At 42.0% G+C, this 18,408-nt stretch overlaps 1 protein-coding gene across 4 annotated transcripts in view; it reads left to right on the top strand.

Moving 5' to 3' along the window:
• The window catches only part of CTTNBP2 (cortactin binding protein 2), a 144,241-nt gene that overhangs the window by 103,481 nt on the left and 22,352 nt on the right, over positions 1 to 18,408 (top strand). For all 4 annotated transcript variants that reach the window (XM_069461480.1, XM_069461477.1, XM_069461479.1 and 1 more), the window contains exons 10-14: positions 282 to 557; positions 2,629 to 2,724; positions 3,915 to 3,994; positions 10,648 to 10,734; positions 10,818 to 10,917. In XM_069461480.1, the coding sequence (XP_069317581.1) occupies positions 282 to 557; positions 2,629 to 2,724; positions 3,915 to 3,994; positions 10,648 to 10,734; positions 10,818 to 10,917 (639 nt within the window). The remainder of the gene's footprint in view (positions 1 to 281; positions 558 to 2,628; positions 2,725 to 3,914; positions 3,995 to 10,647; positions 10,735 to 10,817; positions 10,918 to 18,408) is intronic.

The raw sequence follows: 18,408 nt of genomic DNA, 5'->3' as shown, positions 1-18,408 counted from the left end.
CTTGAGAATCTCGCTGAAGGGAAAGAGTCTATGAAGTAGAAAGACCAAAGATACAAGGAAAGATAAACAGCTCATGCAACATGGTCCTAAAGAAACTGAAGAGATTGGGAAACCACTGTTTACTCCAGGATAAGGACATTCAAGGAAATAAGATAGCTGTCCTTTGATTTATTTTTAAAACACTCATATCTGCTTATTTTATAGAATAGTTTTGCTTTTTTTTTTCTGTTGGGTTTTTATTTTATTTTTTTTAACTTTTAATTCTTTTATTCTTCTAACAGATGCTCTTAAAATACCCTTAAGGATTTCAGTGGGTGAGATTCAACCAGGCAACTATGGTTCCAATGACTTTGAATGCGAAAACACAGTATGTGCTATACATATCCGCAAACAGACATCATGGGATGATTTTTCAAAAGCAGTGAGTCAAGCTCTGACAAATCATTTCCAAGCAATCTCTTCTGATGGATGGTGGAGTCTGGAAGACACGGCATTTAATAACACCGCTGACTCCGACATCGGCCTCAGCACGAGCAGTGTGCGAGCCATCATGCTAGGTATCTACAGCCCTGCAGTGGAGAGAAAGCTAAACTTCGGAGTTTAGTTATGTTTGTGGGCTTCATAACCTGATGCTTAGTTCATTGATTAAGCATATTCAAAGCCTACTTGTGGCAGCTGCCGGTGCTGAAAAGGTGCTGAAAAACTTGAACATTCACAATGTAGCCATTATATAATGTTGCCTGCTATTATAAAAATGCTTTTATGCCTCAAGTAATACTCAGAGATTAAAGAACATGAAAGTCCTTGATGAGGCTTTGTGATTGCGCTTGCTATTCTAGATAAATGCAAGAAACCAACCGCTATGCAGCTGCTTGCTAATGCACAAGTTCTGAATACAGCTCAAAATGTGCTTTCGGGCCAGGCCAGGGGTGCTGTAGTGTGTTGATACCTTACCTCTAGGACAGGTATTCTAATGAAGTCTTGAGTAGGAAGAAGCACTTTAGTTGAAAATATATTCAAAGACCCCACATGGGGTGAATCAGTTATTTCTATTTAAAACAGACCCCAAAGAACTTACAAAGACAAGATTCACTTTCCGTAGGAAACCTGTTCCTTTGTAAGGACTGTGCTGGTTGCTGTATAAACGGTCCTTACAACAGCCTCATTTTACAGATAACTGGGTCCAAGGTGACTTGCCTGAGGTCACACAAATAATGAGCAAAGCAGTCAGGATTCAAATCACAGGCTGTCTCGGGGGAAAGCTTGTGTACTTTCAACAGCAAAGTATTGGAAAAGAATGGCCAAGTTTGAGGGAAAGATGGGATTTTACCATTGCTATTAATGTATCCGCTTATTACATCAGGAAGTATCTTATTCTGTTCACTCCTATATGCTAATTCATTTTCAAAACATTTCAAACCACTGGTTTTTAGAAAAAATTATTCATGACAACTTGACTTTATGGATCTTTGGCATGGTCATGAAAATTAGTATTTTTATAGCATTGTTATATAATTAAAAATTGCAATAAGAAAATAGGTCATGAATGAGTCCCAGGAACACGTTTTGCCCACACAACAGAGTATTCAGAGTGTAGTTCTGCCCAATGGTCTGATAAATGAAGTCAGCAGAACCATGTTTTGAAGGAAGTGGCCCTCCCTTGGCCCTCGTCCAGCTAACGTGGAAACTGGTGAAGGCAAATGAGTATTCACCACTATCAGGTCAATTTCCCTCTGTGAGCAGTGGATGCTACGGCTTGACCGTCCTAGTGTGCATGCTTTCCACAGAGGTATAAAGCACCCCTAGAAGCATTTCACATCTAAAAGTCATTGAGTTTTGTGAATAAAGACTTGGTTTAGTGCCTGGCTATAGCCACTTGATAGTTGGTAATTATAACAGTGTTGCTATTATTATTGTATGTCTATGAGTGATTTTGTTGGATCTATAATCTATGCTAGATTAAAGGAACTTCAGGCCAAGAGACAAGCAGAGGGTTACAGGTGGGGCATGCTGAGAATAGATATTTAAGAATTGATCAGTAGAAGGGAACAGATGAAAACAAATACTTACACCAATCCTTCCCTGGAGAAGACACCTGTAAAGTGGGATCCTTTCTGAGCAAGAGTGAGGAGAGAGCCCAGACTGAGAAGGCTTGCCTTATTCTAAGCACCTGAAATTTTATGATTATTTTTTTTTTCTGGAGTCTAAAAATTTGCTGGAAGGGGACTCAGGGACCAGATCATAACTGATCTGATATCTCATCCAAAGTGCTTGGGCTGTGAGAAGCAGGCATTGGAAGAACCGTGAAACAATTTTAGGTTATGGTCAGTTTTGCTCTGAAGCCTAGAAATAATTGTTTGTATTTTTGTTCCCTAGATCTCTCTCTTAATCCCTCCCCAGGATGGCTTTGGAACAGTCTGTAGATCAAAGGTCCGCCTTTTGACCTTCAACAAGAATTTCCTTAGGGAGCTAACCCCTCGTATGACCCTATAGGTGTCTGTACATGCCTTTGCCAGTTTAAGCTCTGGATTCCTTAAGGTTCTCACAGGGAAGAGCATATGTTTACCCTTATGAGAAAAATTATTGGTAGGTGACCCTTGACATTTTATTTCATTTTTTTGGAACTAGGAAGTGTGCCATGGTCGGCCGGTCAGAGCCTCGCCCAGTCCCCGTGGGACTTTATGAGGAAGACTAAGGCAGAGCAGGTCACCGTGCTTTTGTCAGGTAACGATGTTCCAAACTGAGGTGACGTTTAAAGAGTGTTTGCTTCATGACTGGCTGTTGGTGTCCTCTAGCCATGCACGTGTGACTCCGGCTGTTCAGTAATCAGATGTTTTTAAGACATTTGGTTAAGGGGAGGAAAAACCAAAAGCCATGTTCCTGATATCTATAGTGATGTCTGTTGGATTATTGATTCCTGCCAAGTTGATTATATCCCCCATTAGGAACAAATCAGAGGCCAAACTGACACGCAGATGAGAGTGACAGACACTGTGTTAACAGAGAAATGTCTTTTGCCACTGTCAGGTACAGTGTGTGGTTAATATGACTGTTATGCTGGTGTAGGCTCATGGCTAGTGAGCACCTACCATGTGCTACACCCTGTTGTTTACAGCACAAGTATCAAATAATTTAATCCTCCTAACAACCCAATGGGATCTGTATCTCTGTTTATCCCTATTCTATATATAATGAAACTGAGGCTCAGAGAGAGTGATTTTCTTGCCTTAGGTCATGCTGCCAGTAAGTGGTACAGGAATACTGAATCTCTCAGCCCTTGAATCTAAAAGGCTACTGATTTCAGCATGTATTTCCCATACTTAGGAATGGAGTCTTAAAAAATTCAGTCTCAACCAATATAGTTTTATTTTACTGAAGTGTAAAAGAAGGTGAGAGCTACCCCAGAAAGTTCATTTAGGCTCAAACAACATATTGAGAGAATTACAAAATTGGGGGTGGGAGGGGGAGAGTTGCATATGGACTAAAAGAAAATCCTAGACCTACGCCTAGTGTTGGCCAAGGCTAAAGCTTTCTGAGGGTTGCAATTATCGATGATAACTTGCACTTATATGCAGTAAAACACTGAACCCAGCAATCAGCAGATGCCAGCCACAGTGTTGGAGCTGGGATCTGGAGGCCCTGGCTGGGATTGCTAGGAGGTGGGTGGGTGGCCCAGGGGGCAGGAAGGAGCAGCTGGGGAGCTCTTGGAAGGCCAGTGACGGCTTACCAGCCAGTACAAAGTGTGACAGTATTTTCTCAACAGCAAAGGTACACCGATGCTTCTTGGCTAAATGTCAGCTCTGCCTACACAAGTCAACAGACTTACCTTTTATGATAGATTCTGTTGTGTTTTGATCATTTTTATATTTTCTAAAGAAGAGCCAATTTTTCTCTGTGGTGTTTGTTTTTTGCAGGTCCTCAAGAAGGCTGCCTCAGTAGTGTGACGTACACTTCCATGATCCCCCTTCAGATGCTGCAGAACTACCTCAGGCTGGTAGGTTGACACTGATGAGCAGAGGCCCACACTTCCCATCCTGCCCCCGGAAACCCTGGTGGCCCGTTTGTGTGTCTGGAGGAGGAGGGTGAGCTCCCGCCCACCCTGTGCCATTACCTTCCCCATTGGCTGTTCCTGGCTGGCTGCCCGTCAGTCTGCATTTCTGTCATTGTCATCAGCTGGCCATTACCTGGATGCAGAGCCCACCTGTGACTTGTGAAGCACTGTAATTTGGCAGGAGAAGGTCATCTTCTCTTACCAAGGACGTGGCATCAAATAAACAATCATCAGTATGGAAGGGGATGGCCATAAATATCAAGATATCTTTACTATAAATTTTTATAATTTCAAATTCAGTAAATATGCTAACTTTAGTTAGAAGGTTAATTTGGCCATTTTAATAGAAACCAGGTGATTATAGCTTAGACAGGATAGAAGTTTATTTTTCTCTAACATGTAAATCCCAGCAGGGCAGAGGTTGAGGGAGGGAGGAGGGCCAGGGCAATGTCTCCAGGGCCTCAGCACCTTCTCTCCCTGCGTCACTGTTCCCTGGGATGTTCGTGTCACTTGGTCAAAGGTAGCCACTGCTCCCATGTACCCATATCCTAGCCCGAGCGAAGAGGACTGGGGGAGCAAGCCTCTTCCTTGCAGGGGAGTTACACACATCATTCCTGCCCACGTCCCACTGGCCAGAATTTAGACACATGTCCACACCTCGCTGGCAAGTGTGGCCTTTGCTGGGCAATCACGCATCCAACTAAAACTAGGCTGTCTGTTACTAAAAGGAGGAATGGGAAATTATCAAGAAAAGTAGCAAGTTCTAGAAACAAAAAATAGATAAATGTAATGTTTTGTGTTCATTACTTATTGCATCCCAGGCAATATACCAAGTGATTTCATGTCTTATTTATTCTTCAAAACATCCCTGTGAGATAATTCCATCCCTTCTGTAGAGGTGGAAATAGAAACAGAGAGAGGGGTAAAGTGAATTGCTCAAAGCCACATATCTAGTAAGTGATGAAGCCAGAGTTGTGCAAGTCTCGGATGTACTGTGTGTGTCTGTGTGTGGGAGATCTGTCTAAAACTAATACGAATGGTACAAAACCTTAAGTGAAAGATAATGTTGTTTTACTGCCTTAATTTAGACAGCCTTAGAAACAAAAATAACTGAGTTGGACTATGAGCCTTTCCAAAAGTTGTTCCCATAAACTGTGAATCGATGTCTTTGTTTTCACCCCTGATGAAAGAGGCATTCAAAACCATTCCATTGATCTTCTAGCTAGGCTCAGAGTTGAAATTAGCCTTTGTACAAGCAGTGGCAGTAGCATATAAACATTCAAAGCTTCACTGCATGGGAGAGGTGGTGTCTCCTGAACTGATACTTTCACTTCTTTTCCTTGCTACTTGCTCCCCTTTCCCTAAGGAATTTATGTATGCATGATGGGGAGGAGATCTGTCTCATTCCCTTGCTTAAATGAAGGTTGAAGGGTGTGACCAACTGGTATTTAGGAATGTGAGCCTCAGTCTGCCAGCAGAGGCAGCTGGTAGAACCTCTTCTTTCTCTCCGTTTTCCTTTTTCCATACCAGGCAAAGTTCTGGCCAAGGCTTTTCATTCACCTGTTTAGATGATAAAATGAATAAAAGGGCCATGCAACTGAATTATAGTTACAAATTCATGCTGACTAGCAAATCTATGAAATGAGATGTCTACTAGTCACCTTATATGTAGAATATTCTAAGTACGCTTACATACGTGCCTCCTGAGACTGCAAGACATAGTTTGACTACCAGTGACCAACAAACCAGACCAAACGCTATTATTACTTTTATTCTCAGTGAGTGTACACAAAAGACATTTTTAATCCAACAATTAACTCTTGGATGAATCTAATACAAATTTATCACTTATTTTCAGGGTCACTGTAAAATTTAAAGTGACTGAGGCAGTAATATATTATACTGGTTGTGAATGTTTCCTCTTCCTTACACAATTAGAAACCCTTTAAGGGGCTAGACCATGTGTTATGAATTTTTGCACCCTGTTATTTAATTCAGTTGTTTGACAACTGTTTATTGAGAGCCTCCTAAGTACAAGCTGTATTTTAGAAACTTAGGATATAGCTCTGTAGAAGACATATTCCCTGGCCTCATGGAGATTACATTCTAGTGAGAGAAGAGAGCTTTACAACAACAAAAAAGAATAAATGCATATGTAATGTGACAACCAGTGCTAATTACAAGTATAAAAAGATAAAACCAGGTAAGGAGATAAAGAGTAGGTGGAAGGGGTGGCAGAAAGTGCTATTTTTAGATGGGGTTGTCAGGAAAGATCTTTCTGGAGTGACATTTAAACAGAAAACCAAATGAAGTGAGGAGAGTAGCCTTATAGGGTGTGTTGGAAGCAGAGACAATGGCAGATACAACGATATCCACACTGACAATGAGGTCTGAGAAATGACCACAAGCTAGATTATGCAGGAACGTAGCAAGGAATATTGTGGCGAGGACTCCGAATTTTATTCCAGGTAGGTAGGAAATCACTGGAGGAATCTGAGCAGAGAGTGGCGTATCCCCCCTCCTCGGTGCCACAAATAACTATAGACACATTGATGTGTATTTGAATTGTTGGAAATCTGTACAGTAGATGTGCAAACATAGTAATAGCTGACTTTTAATTGTGCATTTAGAGGATAATTCTGGTAACTATAATTCAGTCTGTAATTTTAAAAGTTGAGTTTGATCTTCTTTTCCAAAGAACAGATCTTATTTCAACACAATTAAAATATAATACTTACAAACCACCACCACCAAAATTTGCTTGCGTATCTGTCTATCTTTAGAGCCCTCTGCTGGAAGCATGGAGCATGTACATTCATTGTACCCACGATCTTGGTATTTGGAGACATGTAATATACTAAATCTAAAACAGATACATAATTTCTTGGCAGAGCTTTGTATGTTTACACCAGTCTCAACAGAGTAACAGGTTCCCAGTAATTAAGCTAATTTTTGCTGTTGTTCATATTTTAAATGGTAACCGACACAACTATATCATTTCGTGAGGTAACAAAATACCATTAACAAAAAATTGGTGATACCTGAAAAGAGGAAAAACCTAATAGAATGCATGCATTAAAATGTACAAATGATCCAGAAGTCTATGCATTTGTTTTTCTCTTTACCTATCTAATTCACTTATTTATTTATATTCTACCTTATCCCACAAAGGATGTTAAACTAAACACAAAGGGCTTACTGTTAGTGAATGGCTTTTTCAATGAAATTTAAATCAAGTGTTTCCTGTCTGTATTTCCTAAAAACCTACAAACTGAGAACAAATGAGGTGTTGAAATTGAAGACAGCTTATGACATTGGGTTTCTTTCTGTTGTCTGATTTCAAAATCATTCTTAAGAAAATGTAGGCAATTTGACAGGATGGCTATAATGAATAGAACACTCTTGTTTGCAGGAGAGAGACAAGATTAAATAGCAATGCTAGTTGAAAATCTCAAGGGGTAAATCTTGAAAATCTGTAGCCTGTTTATTTTCAGTAAATCTTGAAAATCTGTATCCTGTTTCACTGTGTGAAACAATCTATTCATTGTGAGAAAGTTTCTCCCCAATAAGAGCAATTTGGGATTAATTTGGAGAGCTGGAGAGTTCCGGTTTAAAATTGCACCTGGCTAGAAGTACCTAATACACAATTTCCTACAAAAGTACTTTTGAAAAGTGACAAATTCTCACAATAACACAGAAAAATAGAACTTGACATCTCTCTTTGGCAAGAATCTGGAAATATTTTCTACTATTTTTAGGGGCAATAGAGTATTAGGCCTGCTTGTGTGAGGCCTACCTGAAATCAGGTAGGGAAACAGTATCATCTTTCTCTTAAAATCTTCATGATGATTCAAAAAAACAAGATGTATACCAGTTAGAAAACTGGGCGTTTATCCTGTGGAGTCTCTGCTTTTTCCAGCACTATGATACTCTCCTCCACTCCCTGGAGGTCCTTTCAGATCCATTTAGAGACTGCAGCTCCTAGAAATACCTGAGCAAGGAGTTGATGGGGATTGGCAAGACTATGCTACGTCCCAGGAGGGGTATTAGCCATGAGCCCTTAGTGGCGGTGGACACAGGAGCAGCCTGGGCTGAGGTGCGTCCTGGGACTAAGGTTTATCCTCATGCATTTGTCTGCCGTGTTGGACAGAAGGAGGTCATTCCACCGCAGCCTTTGCCAGACCCTGGAGTTGACAAGCAACTGGAGTTTGGCCTTTCAGCCACCCAGTGACCCGAGGAGGAGAGTTAGCCAGAAACTCAGTGCGTGGTGAGAGAAGCCAGTAGGGGTCCACACTTCTGCTTCACTAAAAAATCCTTCCTGTGGTTTCACAGTCCATAAATAAAAACAAATTACATTACATCTGTGGAAGAATACCACAGAACAGAGTTCTCATTCTGAGGAGAGAAATTACCAAAAACATGAGTGAAGAAAAATTTCCTAAGCCAAAAAAAGCCTGACTGTGCATATCAAGAGGACTTACCATGTTTCATTTAAAATTGGGAGAAAGAGGCCATAACTAGACAAATCTGTGTGACAGTTTTTAATGACAAGTACAATCTGTAGGCTTCCCCATCTCATAAATATGAGAACAGATTATTCTTCAGTAATTCTTTATTATTCGATGATTATTCTTTAATAATAATTTACCCCTTAAGTCTTCTTGTGGCTCCATAGCCTTACTGTCTAGAAGCAGAACTTCAACTGAACTTTCTAGGATATTCTTCTCTCCTGTGTCTCTGGGGAAGTCCCTGTTGCAGTCCTGATCCTCACCTGCACCTCCACCATTGCTTGGATCACAGACCACCAAGACCACGGAAAACAGGAAAACAGCCCAGCCCACTGCTGAGTGCATCCTGTGGCTTTAGGATCCTGACATTCCCTGGACAGATACAGCCACTGTCATGTTTCTTCCAGGCATTGGTAAGCCTTTTATTAAAGGCTTAGCAATAATGAAATAGTATTCAAACTCAGAGAAAATGAATGGTGGCTGCCAGATATGTTGTCTTTTAGAGCCTAAATCCCAGTCCCAAACCCAGCATCAAGGAGCCCCTTAAATGACCTTTTCCCTCCTTAACTCATGCTCTGACGACTGGTGGCCAAGCCTGGCTTTCTTCCACTTTCCAGGAGTTCCCACAAGTATGCCTTGGTCTCCTTGGAGGCCAAAGAGCTAGTCTTAAAGGCCCCAGGTAAGGAAGAAGTTCCCTCGTCCTTCCATGCTAACTGCTTCCTCCCATCAGGCCTTCGTTTCCTATCCCAGAATCTGCCTCTTCTGTAATGATGGAGCAGGGGCAGATTTACTGTCTTCACAGAAGTCCACCCCAGCCACCCTCGAAGATGCGGCCTTCCCCCAGTATCTGAAAGGGACAACCTCATCAGAGCACAATGAAATGATAACAGCACAAAGATACACATACCTGTCCTTACATTGTCCCATTCCAAATCACAGAAATAACAGACTCTTTCATGTTTAACACTTCTCCAAGTCCGGGTGGCTCAATCTTCACACGTGAACATCAACTGTACCGATTAGGTGGGAACTTCACCTGTTCATGTTCTTTTCTGCAAGACCCTTCCAATAAGAAAGCTGCTCCCAAGTGTGTGTGTGCTGGGAGGTGACAGGGGTCTCAGCCCTGGAATGAGAGAAGTGGGAGGGTGCCTTACCCCCTCGACATCTTGCTCCAGGCATCACTGCCCTTGCTCTATGTGGATAATAATTTCCTTTCCATCCAACTGCATGCTGGATCTCCATGTGTTCTTAGGTGAGGTCTCCATATATATGAGGATAAGGGTTAAAAAAAAAATAAGCATCCAGGCAGGAGATTTTCTTTTTTATAAAATAAAAGTGATCCATCTCTACCTAGATGTCTTTGAAACACTGAATTCTAGAATGGAATAGTATATAAAGTTAATCCAAGAGTTTTATATTCATCGAGACATCTTTTACCTAAGAAGTCAACACAAAGATATTCTCTGATGTACAACAGCTGTAACCAGATTACACTCATGTACGCCTCTTTAAAAAAAACTTATAAATGCTTACACACATGCACATCCACCATGCAAAGAAAAAACTGGAAAGAAACACAGTATTTACAGTGGTTGCTTCTTGGTGCTGACTCTATCAGTAATTTTTAATCTGTTTCTTTAAATATCTTGGTATTTTCCAAAATTTCCTTAATGAAATGCTTTTCTACTTTAACCACTTAAAAGCAAAATAAGGATTGGGAAAATTGAAAGTAAAGGGTATCTGCAAAAGACAATAAAGAAGAAACAATATCTGCAAGGGACAAAATACACTTAGAACTGTGTTTCTCAGCTAACATGCCGGACCTCATTGTAGAAAGTAGAGGGAAGAAAATATACGCTTTTCCATAAAATGTCAGCTCTTGCTAAATACTCTTTGCCCATGTTTTGCGTTAAAATGAAAGACTTTAATTCTTTCAATTCCAATGAATAAAGCTAATCTCTAAAATATTATTTTTAATGTTTTGAAAGTCTAAGGACAATCAGAAAGGGCATTCCACACTTGTATACTGCTTTTTTCTCTTCTCAACTTAGCATCTTCACCTAAAGTTTCTTTATGGTTTATTAATAGGTTGAACAATATCATAATGTCATTTTCCATGGCCCAGAAGGAAGCTTGCAAGACTACATAGTACATCAGCTTGCACTCTGCCTGAAGGTATCGATTACTTGTATATCATCTCTTTTTCTTTGAAAATTAGAAAGTGTGTAGAACTAAATCACTCTGTTTTCTTTTCACAGCACAGACAAATGGCTGCAGGATTCTCCTGTGAAATAGTGAGCGCTGAAGTAGATGCTGGTTTCTCTAAGGAACAGCTAGTAGACCTGTTCATCAGTAGTGGTAAGACCATTTCAGCCAACTGGACTGTGATAACCAAAATGGCTCTTCAGTGATGTCATTAAAAGGAAACCAACTTTATTGCTTGGGGATAAATTTAAGTCAAATATTTAATTATTCAGCAACTATGGGATGAATGCCTGCAAAAAAGTATTTGCATGTGTATATTATTGCATTAATTGAGGATCCTGCATTTTCTGTTTTTCATCTTTTTTTTATTAATCATTAATTTTTGTGCGCATACTGTGTCACTGGCACCAGTGATACACCAGGGGAGGAGGTGGTGAGAGCAGTGTACCCTAGCTGGCCTGGGTATTGCATCTTTAATGCTGTTTGGAATTGCTGGAGCGTGGTGATAATAAAAAGCAGGTCAAGTTTTAGTAAATTGTATTTCTCAAAAATTCTCTATAACCAGTACATCCCTTAATGCAGCAGACTGCTTTGTCCACCCCACCCTTGGTATGCCATCAACTGGTACATTGCTAAATTCATTACCTATGCTAATTAACTCATTTTATCTTCACAACAACCCTATGCAAATAGATATCATTATTTCTATTTCAAAGTTGGGGAAATGGGCACAGAGAGGTTTAGTAACTTGCTGTGTAGTAGCAGAACCAAGATTAAACATATATGTTAGTATAAGATTATTCATGAGTTTTCTGTCTTAGGCTCCAGAGCCTAGCACCCCAAGCTTCGTCGCATGTGGAGCATAGCATAGCCTAACCAGCGAATGCGACACAAAGTGACAGGGACCAGACTTCATTCTCCAAGGGCTCAAAGCCACAGAGCCCCCGGGGTGAAGGAGGCAGTTTCGAAGTCAGAGAAGGATGAGTTGAGATGCAAATTCAAAATCTCTTTTCAGGGGAAGGGCACTTCTTATCTTTGGAGCAGTGATAAAGGGAGATATCTTGTGGCCAGGACAACTGCAGATCCGGTTTACGAAGATAGAAATTACCTACAGCTCTTTATTAAGAAATGAAATTAAGAGGCAGGTGTCGGGAAGCACTGAGGATTTCACTGAGGATCCCAGAAACCTAGAAGCACGTTTTGGGAGCAGCAAATTCCAATAGGATCTGAATCCTCCACAGGCCAGTCTTGGACTAGAAACTAGTGAAAGTTAGCTATGCAAAGCTGTTTTCTCTGATGAAGTTCTAATCATAGCTTAGATTTATTGAGCTCTTATTCCAATAGGCCCCATTCTAAACACTGCGTTTCTTAACTTGCAACCCTCTGAGTCAGGTACAATCACCGTCCCTGACTTATAAACATGAAAATACTTGAGACAAGAGGTTAGGTATCCTGCCCAAAGGTCTCACAGCAAGGACATAGAGCAGGACTCAGACCCAAGCAATCTGGCTCCTGAGCCTGACCTCAATCACCAGCAGCCTTAAAAGCTCCCCTGTGCCAAATATCTGTTTTTCCCACTTAGTCCCACATGTTTTTTCAACTTTCAGTCTTGTTTCATCTCAAAGTAAGAAGCTCAAACATTTTGTTCTCACCCTGTCAGGGTAGATAGCAACTATAGACTGGATTCTGCTCTAAGCGTGGCGAGCTAAGAAAACTGGAGAGCAGTGAATTAGGTCCTGAAGGATGCAAAGGTGACCAGCTCAGCATTTCTAAACCTATGGTGGGCGTCTTCTTAAAAAGAGCTCCTCTTCCTAATTTCCTAGTTTGGAGATTGGTCCAAGTCTCTAGGCTCCCACACTGGAAACTCGTATCTTACTGGCAAGCTTGAAAACCTAAATACCCACCGTGCCAACGAGTCACATTAGGGGTGAAGCAGGCTGGGGCCACAGGGAGCAGGGTGGCCTGTCCTTGTCTGCTGGAGGAGCAGCAGCGCTCAGCTCCAGCTGTTTGTTCCTGGCAGATCCAGTGTCATGATGTCTTGTGACTTTTAGGGAGAAGCCAGAAATCCAGGTTTTTACATACAAACTTTGGGGTTCTTTCAATGTTGCCAACTATTCCAATTTTAAAAGCAATATGAGAACCATATGGAACCGCTGGTCCTCTCATTTACACACCCTTCACCTTTGCCCCACAGTCAGTCCCTGGTCACATCCTGCCGAGTCAGTCTCAATCTGCTTTCCATATCCATCCCGTTTAGCACTGTCTTGCTTTGTGCTCCCTTCCCTGTAACTCGGGCTTCTGTGTGGACGGCTTCTCTGCCTCCTGCTCTCTGCCCTGAGTGTTCCTCACAGGCGCAGACCCCTGATTAAAGCCTCCTGTGATTTCTGCACCTGTACCTCCGTGCCTCCGTTGCCCGGTGAACTAAGTGGACGCTGTTCAAAGCTTTCCATTTCGGGGGCATTGATCCACCTGATTTGCTTATCTGGCCCTTTTTCAATAGATGTACATGTTCCAACAGGATCTGGTGTTTCTTCCGTGCCCTGCATGTCCTTCACTTTTCCACTCTCCACATTGATGCTGCAGCTTCTGTTAGAATTACAGAGTAAATGTGTGAACTCCCCTCGTCCCACACACATACCATGGCTATCACGTGGCAGGGAAACTAGTATGTAGTGATTAGAAAAGACATGTTCTCTGCCCTTCTGGAAACTATAGGAAAAGCCTCTTCTAAAATGCTTTAAGGACACCTCAAGTGAAGCTTCTCTGATCCCTCCGGATGTGATGTGTCCTTCTAGTGAACCACAGTAGACTTGTTTGTACTCCTGTGCCCCACCCAGCCATAGGCCAGGGCAGTGAGGGTGTTATTTGGGGTTTCGCCTTTCATCACACACACATATTATGAGCTCCTTGAAGGTTGGTACTATAGCTTATTCTACTTAGCCTGGTATACTAATTGCTAATAATTATTTGTTGAACGCATGGGTGAATTTTCTGGTGCAGAAAATAGCATGGGCAAAGAAAAAGGGAATTCTTAGTCCCATTCAGGTGTCAGCAAGTAGAAGAACTTGCTTAGAGTGGAGGTAGGAAGAAGTTAGATTAGAGAGACAGGAGTTGATAAGGGAGTCACTGATGACAGGACATAAAGATAGAGTGATTTGAATTTGAAAAATGAAGTTTTTCAACCATAAGCCAAGACCAAAAAAATCTCCACTCTGAGTTCAAGAAAGAAGAGTAGGAAATGGTGTATCATTTTCAAATACACAAGGACTTTTATTCTGTATGTGGCTTAGTAATTTATGAGTATCAATATCTTCCTTCACTTTTTAATAATAAAACTAAGACACAAATACATGGTTCATCTTCAAAGACCTTGACTGCGGTTGGCCCAGTTAACAAGCTGGGCATTACGGGAACCTCAGTTCCCCTCATTCCCCATGTCCTGGCAGTCCCTAAGCTCTGTCAAACGTACTTTCTTTATCTCTTCTTCTTCCTCCTGCCCTCTCTTCCCCTGCCACCTGTCATTTCTTGTTCAAGCGGGTAGGGAGGCCTCAGCATTACCCTTCATGCTTCCTCTGGTCACACTCCCTCTGCATGGTGCCCGGGGGTTCACTCTGAGACCCAAAACTACTCATGACACTTCCCTGCTGTTACACTCCGATGGCTCCAGAATGAGCACTCAAGCTCTCGGAATGTTACATCAGGAACATTATGGCTGGCCTCTCCTGCTGTCCATCCTTAGCTCCTAAAACTCACTCCACCAGTACCACCGTCTTCTCAGTAGGACCCACCGCTGTTGACTGGTGACAGATGAAGAGGTAATGGAGAACAGACACTTTAGCAGAGCAGGGTGGGAGGTGGGGGCAGCAGCAGTGCGTGCGAACTCCAGGGAGCCAGAGGAAAGGACCCAGCCGTGGGTGTGAGTCGGTTCTTGCAACGTGCAGGGAATGATGCTTTGGTTGAGAGCCGATGGAGGAGGACACGGGAGAGAAGGCAGAGATTTGGATGAGGGAAAAGTGTTGCCCAGGCTGTTCCACTCCAGCTTTTAGAATAAGGAGGGCACAGGAATGATCTTTCAGCTCCTCTCTTGCTTTTTTACCAAGAAATGAAGGTGATCACATGGCCTGACTACGAGTGAGGAATGCACTGATTTGCGAGGTATTCTATATACACTCCTGGTTTTTTAACCTTATTTTCTCTAAAGAAACAGACTTAAATTCTTGGATTTGCCTGGGGTTGGAATGTTGAACTTTTATCTTCCACTAAGCACAGCACATACGTTACCTTATTCGCTCCTCTCTACGATTCCATAGAAGAAAGCCAGTGAAAAGAGTCACAGAATGAATAAAAGAAGCACATGCACAAAAAGTATGGGAAGAGTAGCAGAAGTATTTTAAATGATCAACTTCAAAAAAATCTAAAACTTAAATGGTGATTAAAATGGCACCAAATGAAGAAAAGAATGTAGAATAAAAGAACATTTCAAAGAGGATGACACATCATTTATTCCAGCATAAATTGTGTTTATTTTAAAGTAGCATTTTCTCTCTCTTATTGCCTGTTGTGAGAGTCACATCACGTGACTGTTATTTGGTGAGGAGGCTGTGGATGCATTATTAGAATTGGTTCAATTTCTCCTCGGTGTAAGGTATGGAATTGGGTTAGAATGACAGATTCTTTTCCAAATTACATGTGACAGCAGTAAGAAAAAAGAAATTAAACACTAGAGTATTTTAAAATTATGCTTGAATTCCTGAGAGAACTTTCCTCTTTAGAAGTAATAAGGATAGAATTATTGTGATTATAGTAGGAGAATGCAACAACTGGATTTTCCGTAATGAGTTTACTTCCTTGGACCCTGCGCTGGTAGAGGCTCTTTGAAGGTTCACTCTGCGTTTGTCACTTGGACTCTCAGAGCATCGTGCCTGCACAGCCTTGATTTCAATGGCAGTATAAAACAGGGGCTGTTTTCTGTCCCCAAAGGGAAGATTATAGACTTGGAGTCTCGAAGTTGGGGCTTAAAAATGTGACACGTCAGTTATTTTTAAACCAACAAGTGTTGCTGTAGAACTATTTATAACTATCCAGGACTTTAACTATAAGGGTGCACAAAACTGGGGTGTAGCCTTGAGCCTCGCAAACAGGGTGTCCAGTTAAGATTCCCCACCTGCAGGGGAGGAGCAGGGCTGATGTAGCCTTGTTGTTCTTGGAAGGAAGAAGAGGACAAAAAGAGTAGACTAGTTTCAGAAACAGAGCTTTGAGGTATCATAAAGCAAAGGGAATCCCAATGGCTGTCTTTGGGGCCACAGGTCAAAGGGAATCTGCAGATTTAAATGGAGTGAATGGCTTCCTTTCACATCTTCTTAAATCCTGATCAGAGGTGGGTTAATCCTTGAAACGAATTCCTGCTTCTGTGGTTGGTTAATATTTTACACCTGAAACTATGCTAGGTCACCTGAACTAGGCATGTGCTATTTCTCAAGTAAAATAAAATTTACCTTTGCGCCAACTTGTCTAAGGATGTCGAATGTGAGTGGTCGGATGGAGAAGTAGGTGCTAATGAAAAATTGAGGCAACAAGGCTAGCAGCATGGATAGCAAACCAAAGAAACCCATACTGGTGGACCCCTGATTGGTACCTCAAGGGAGACCAAGATAAAGATGAGGTGGAAACCTAATCCAATGATTATGAACAGCAACCCCACCCGCTTTTTGTCTAGGGCACAAACTGTCCATTAAATGTGGGATTAAGTCATTAGCAATAGAATCCTTGCTTGCGGACCGGGGAGAGTTAGTTTATTCTCTGCTTCCAAGAGACCTCCTGCAGTCCTGTGAATTCATTTATTTTATCTCCAGCCTGAATCCTCCCTGGATGCGTGAATCCTCATGTCCCACCACCTCCTGGACATCTCAGAAGGGACACTTCCCTCATCAAACACATCAGACCTGAAACAGAACCCATCACCCACCCCTTCCCCAAGTACATTCGTGGTCGTGTGGTCTCTGCCTCCACTAACTGCATGGCCTCTTGTTGGTGGGGACTTCAGAGTTGTCTCTGATATTTCCTCTCCGCTCCTGTCTCAGTAAGTCACCCACTGAGAATTACTGATTCTCTCTCAAAATGCCTTTTCATCCCGTGCCTTTGCCCTGCGTGAGGCTCCCGTCATCTCTTGCCTTAACCACAGTGGTAAGAGCCTAGTAGATGTGTTTTTCCTCCTTATTTCCTCTCCACCCAATTCTTCACACCGGAGTGAGGATCTCAGAGCAGGAGTCAAATCCTGTTTATCCCTCTCCTTAAAGACTCACTGCATTCCACAGCTGGTCGTTTCTCTCTCCTAACGTGACATTCTGGGTCTTTCACTTTGCCTCTTTGGCTTGGTTCTGAGGCTTCATATCAGCCAGTCTCAACCTTAGCTGTACATTCCAGCCCTTGGGGAACTTTTACAAAATGCCAATGCCACGGGCCCAGCGCAGACCAGTTTAATCAGAATCCCTGAGAATTGCTGGGATGAGTTCCCGGTGATTCTACCTGGCAGCCCAGGCTGAAGGCACAGACTGCCACTGTGCTGTCCCACAGCTGTGACTGCTCCACCCCACGTGCCCGGCCCAGCCCCGACCTGTGGTCTAGATCAGCTCTGAGCTCACCGTCATGCCACTCCTGCGGCTATTCCAACCTTGATGTGGTCCCCCAACCCCGCTGGGACAGTCCTGCCCAGCCTCCGTTCTTCCGCCTGTGCCATGTATTTTGAAAGAGGACTAGAGAATATACTATCAGGAGTATTGTTAAAAAACAGAATACTTGATAATGTTGCTCTCAAGTATTTTAAATTGGTCCTTCTTTTTACAATGTTAATATCGCTAAGACTGGGGCATTTTAAAATCTTCTAAAAACTTAAAAGTGATTTTATTCTTTTTTTTTTTTTTGAGACAAAGTCTCTGTCACCTTGGATAGAGGGCAGTGGCGTCATCATAGCTCACTGCGACCTCAAACTCCTGGGCTCAAGCGATCCTCCTGCTTCAGCTTCCTGAGTAGCTGGGACTACAGGTGCACACCACCATGCTCGGCTAATTTTTTCCTATTTTTTGTAGAGCTATGTTGCCCAGGCTGGTCTCAAATTCCTGGCCTCAAGCCATCCTCCTACCTTGGCTTCCGAAAGTGCTGGGATTACAGACATGAGCCACCGTCACCCAGCATGATTTTAATTTTTTAATTAAATGTTTGGTATACTGGAAATGCTATATACATTTTAACTAAAATATTAATAGCATTTGACTGCTTAGTAGGTGCCAGGCACTGTTTTAAGTATGTTTTGTGCGCTGACTTATTCATTTACTACATGATAATCTTCCATTTACTTTCAGTCTTTCATTTTAGGTTGATATGAAGACAGTCCCTCCCATCCTGAATGGAAGGAATACTAAAATAAGACTCAGAAGTCCTAGATTTTACTCCTTCCTTACCATCATTTCTGAAACCTTAGTTAAATCACTTCAGCCTCTCTGAGATCTGTAAAATGAAGGGAGGGGTCTGCTTATCTCTCTGAGGTCCTGTGTACATAATTTTATGAACATTTTACATATGCATCATTTAAGGGCCTTTAACCTTTTGTATTATGAACTAGACATACATAAAATACATACTATTAAT

Source organism: Eulemur rufifrons, chromosome 29 (assembly GCF_041146395.1).
Source record: "Eulemur rufifrons isolate Redbay chromosome 29, OSU_ERuf_1, whole genome shotgun sequence".
NCBI classification, from domain to species: domain Eukaryota; kingdom Metazoa; phylum Chordata; class Mammalia; order Primates; family Lemuridae; genus Eulemur; species Eulemur rufifrons.
This window is presented reverse-complemented; position numbering and strand designations above follow the sequence as displayed.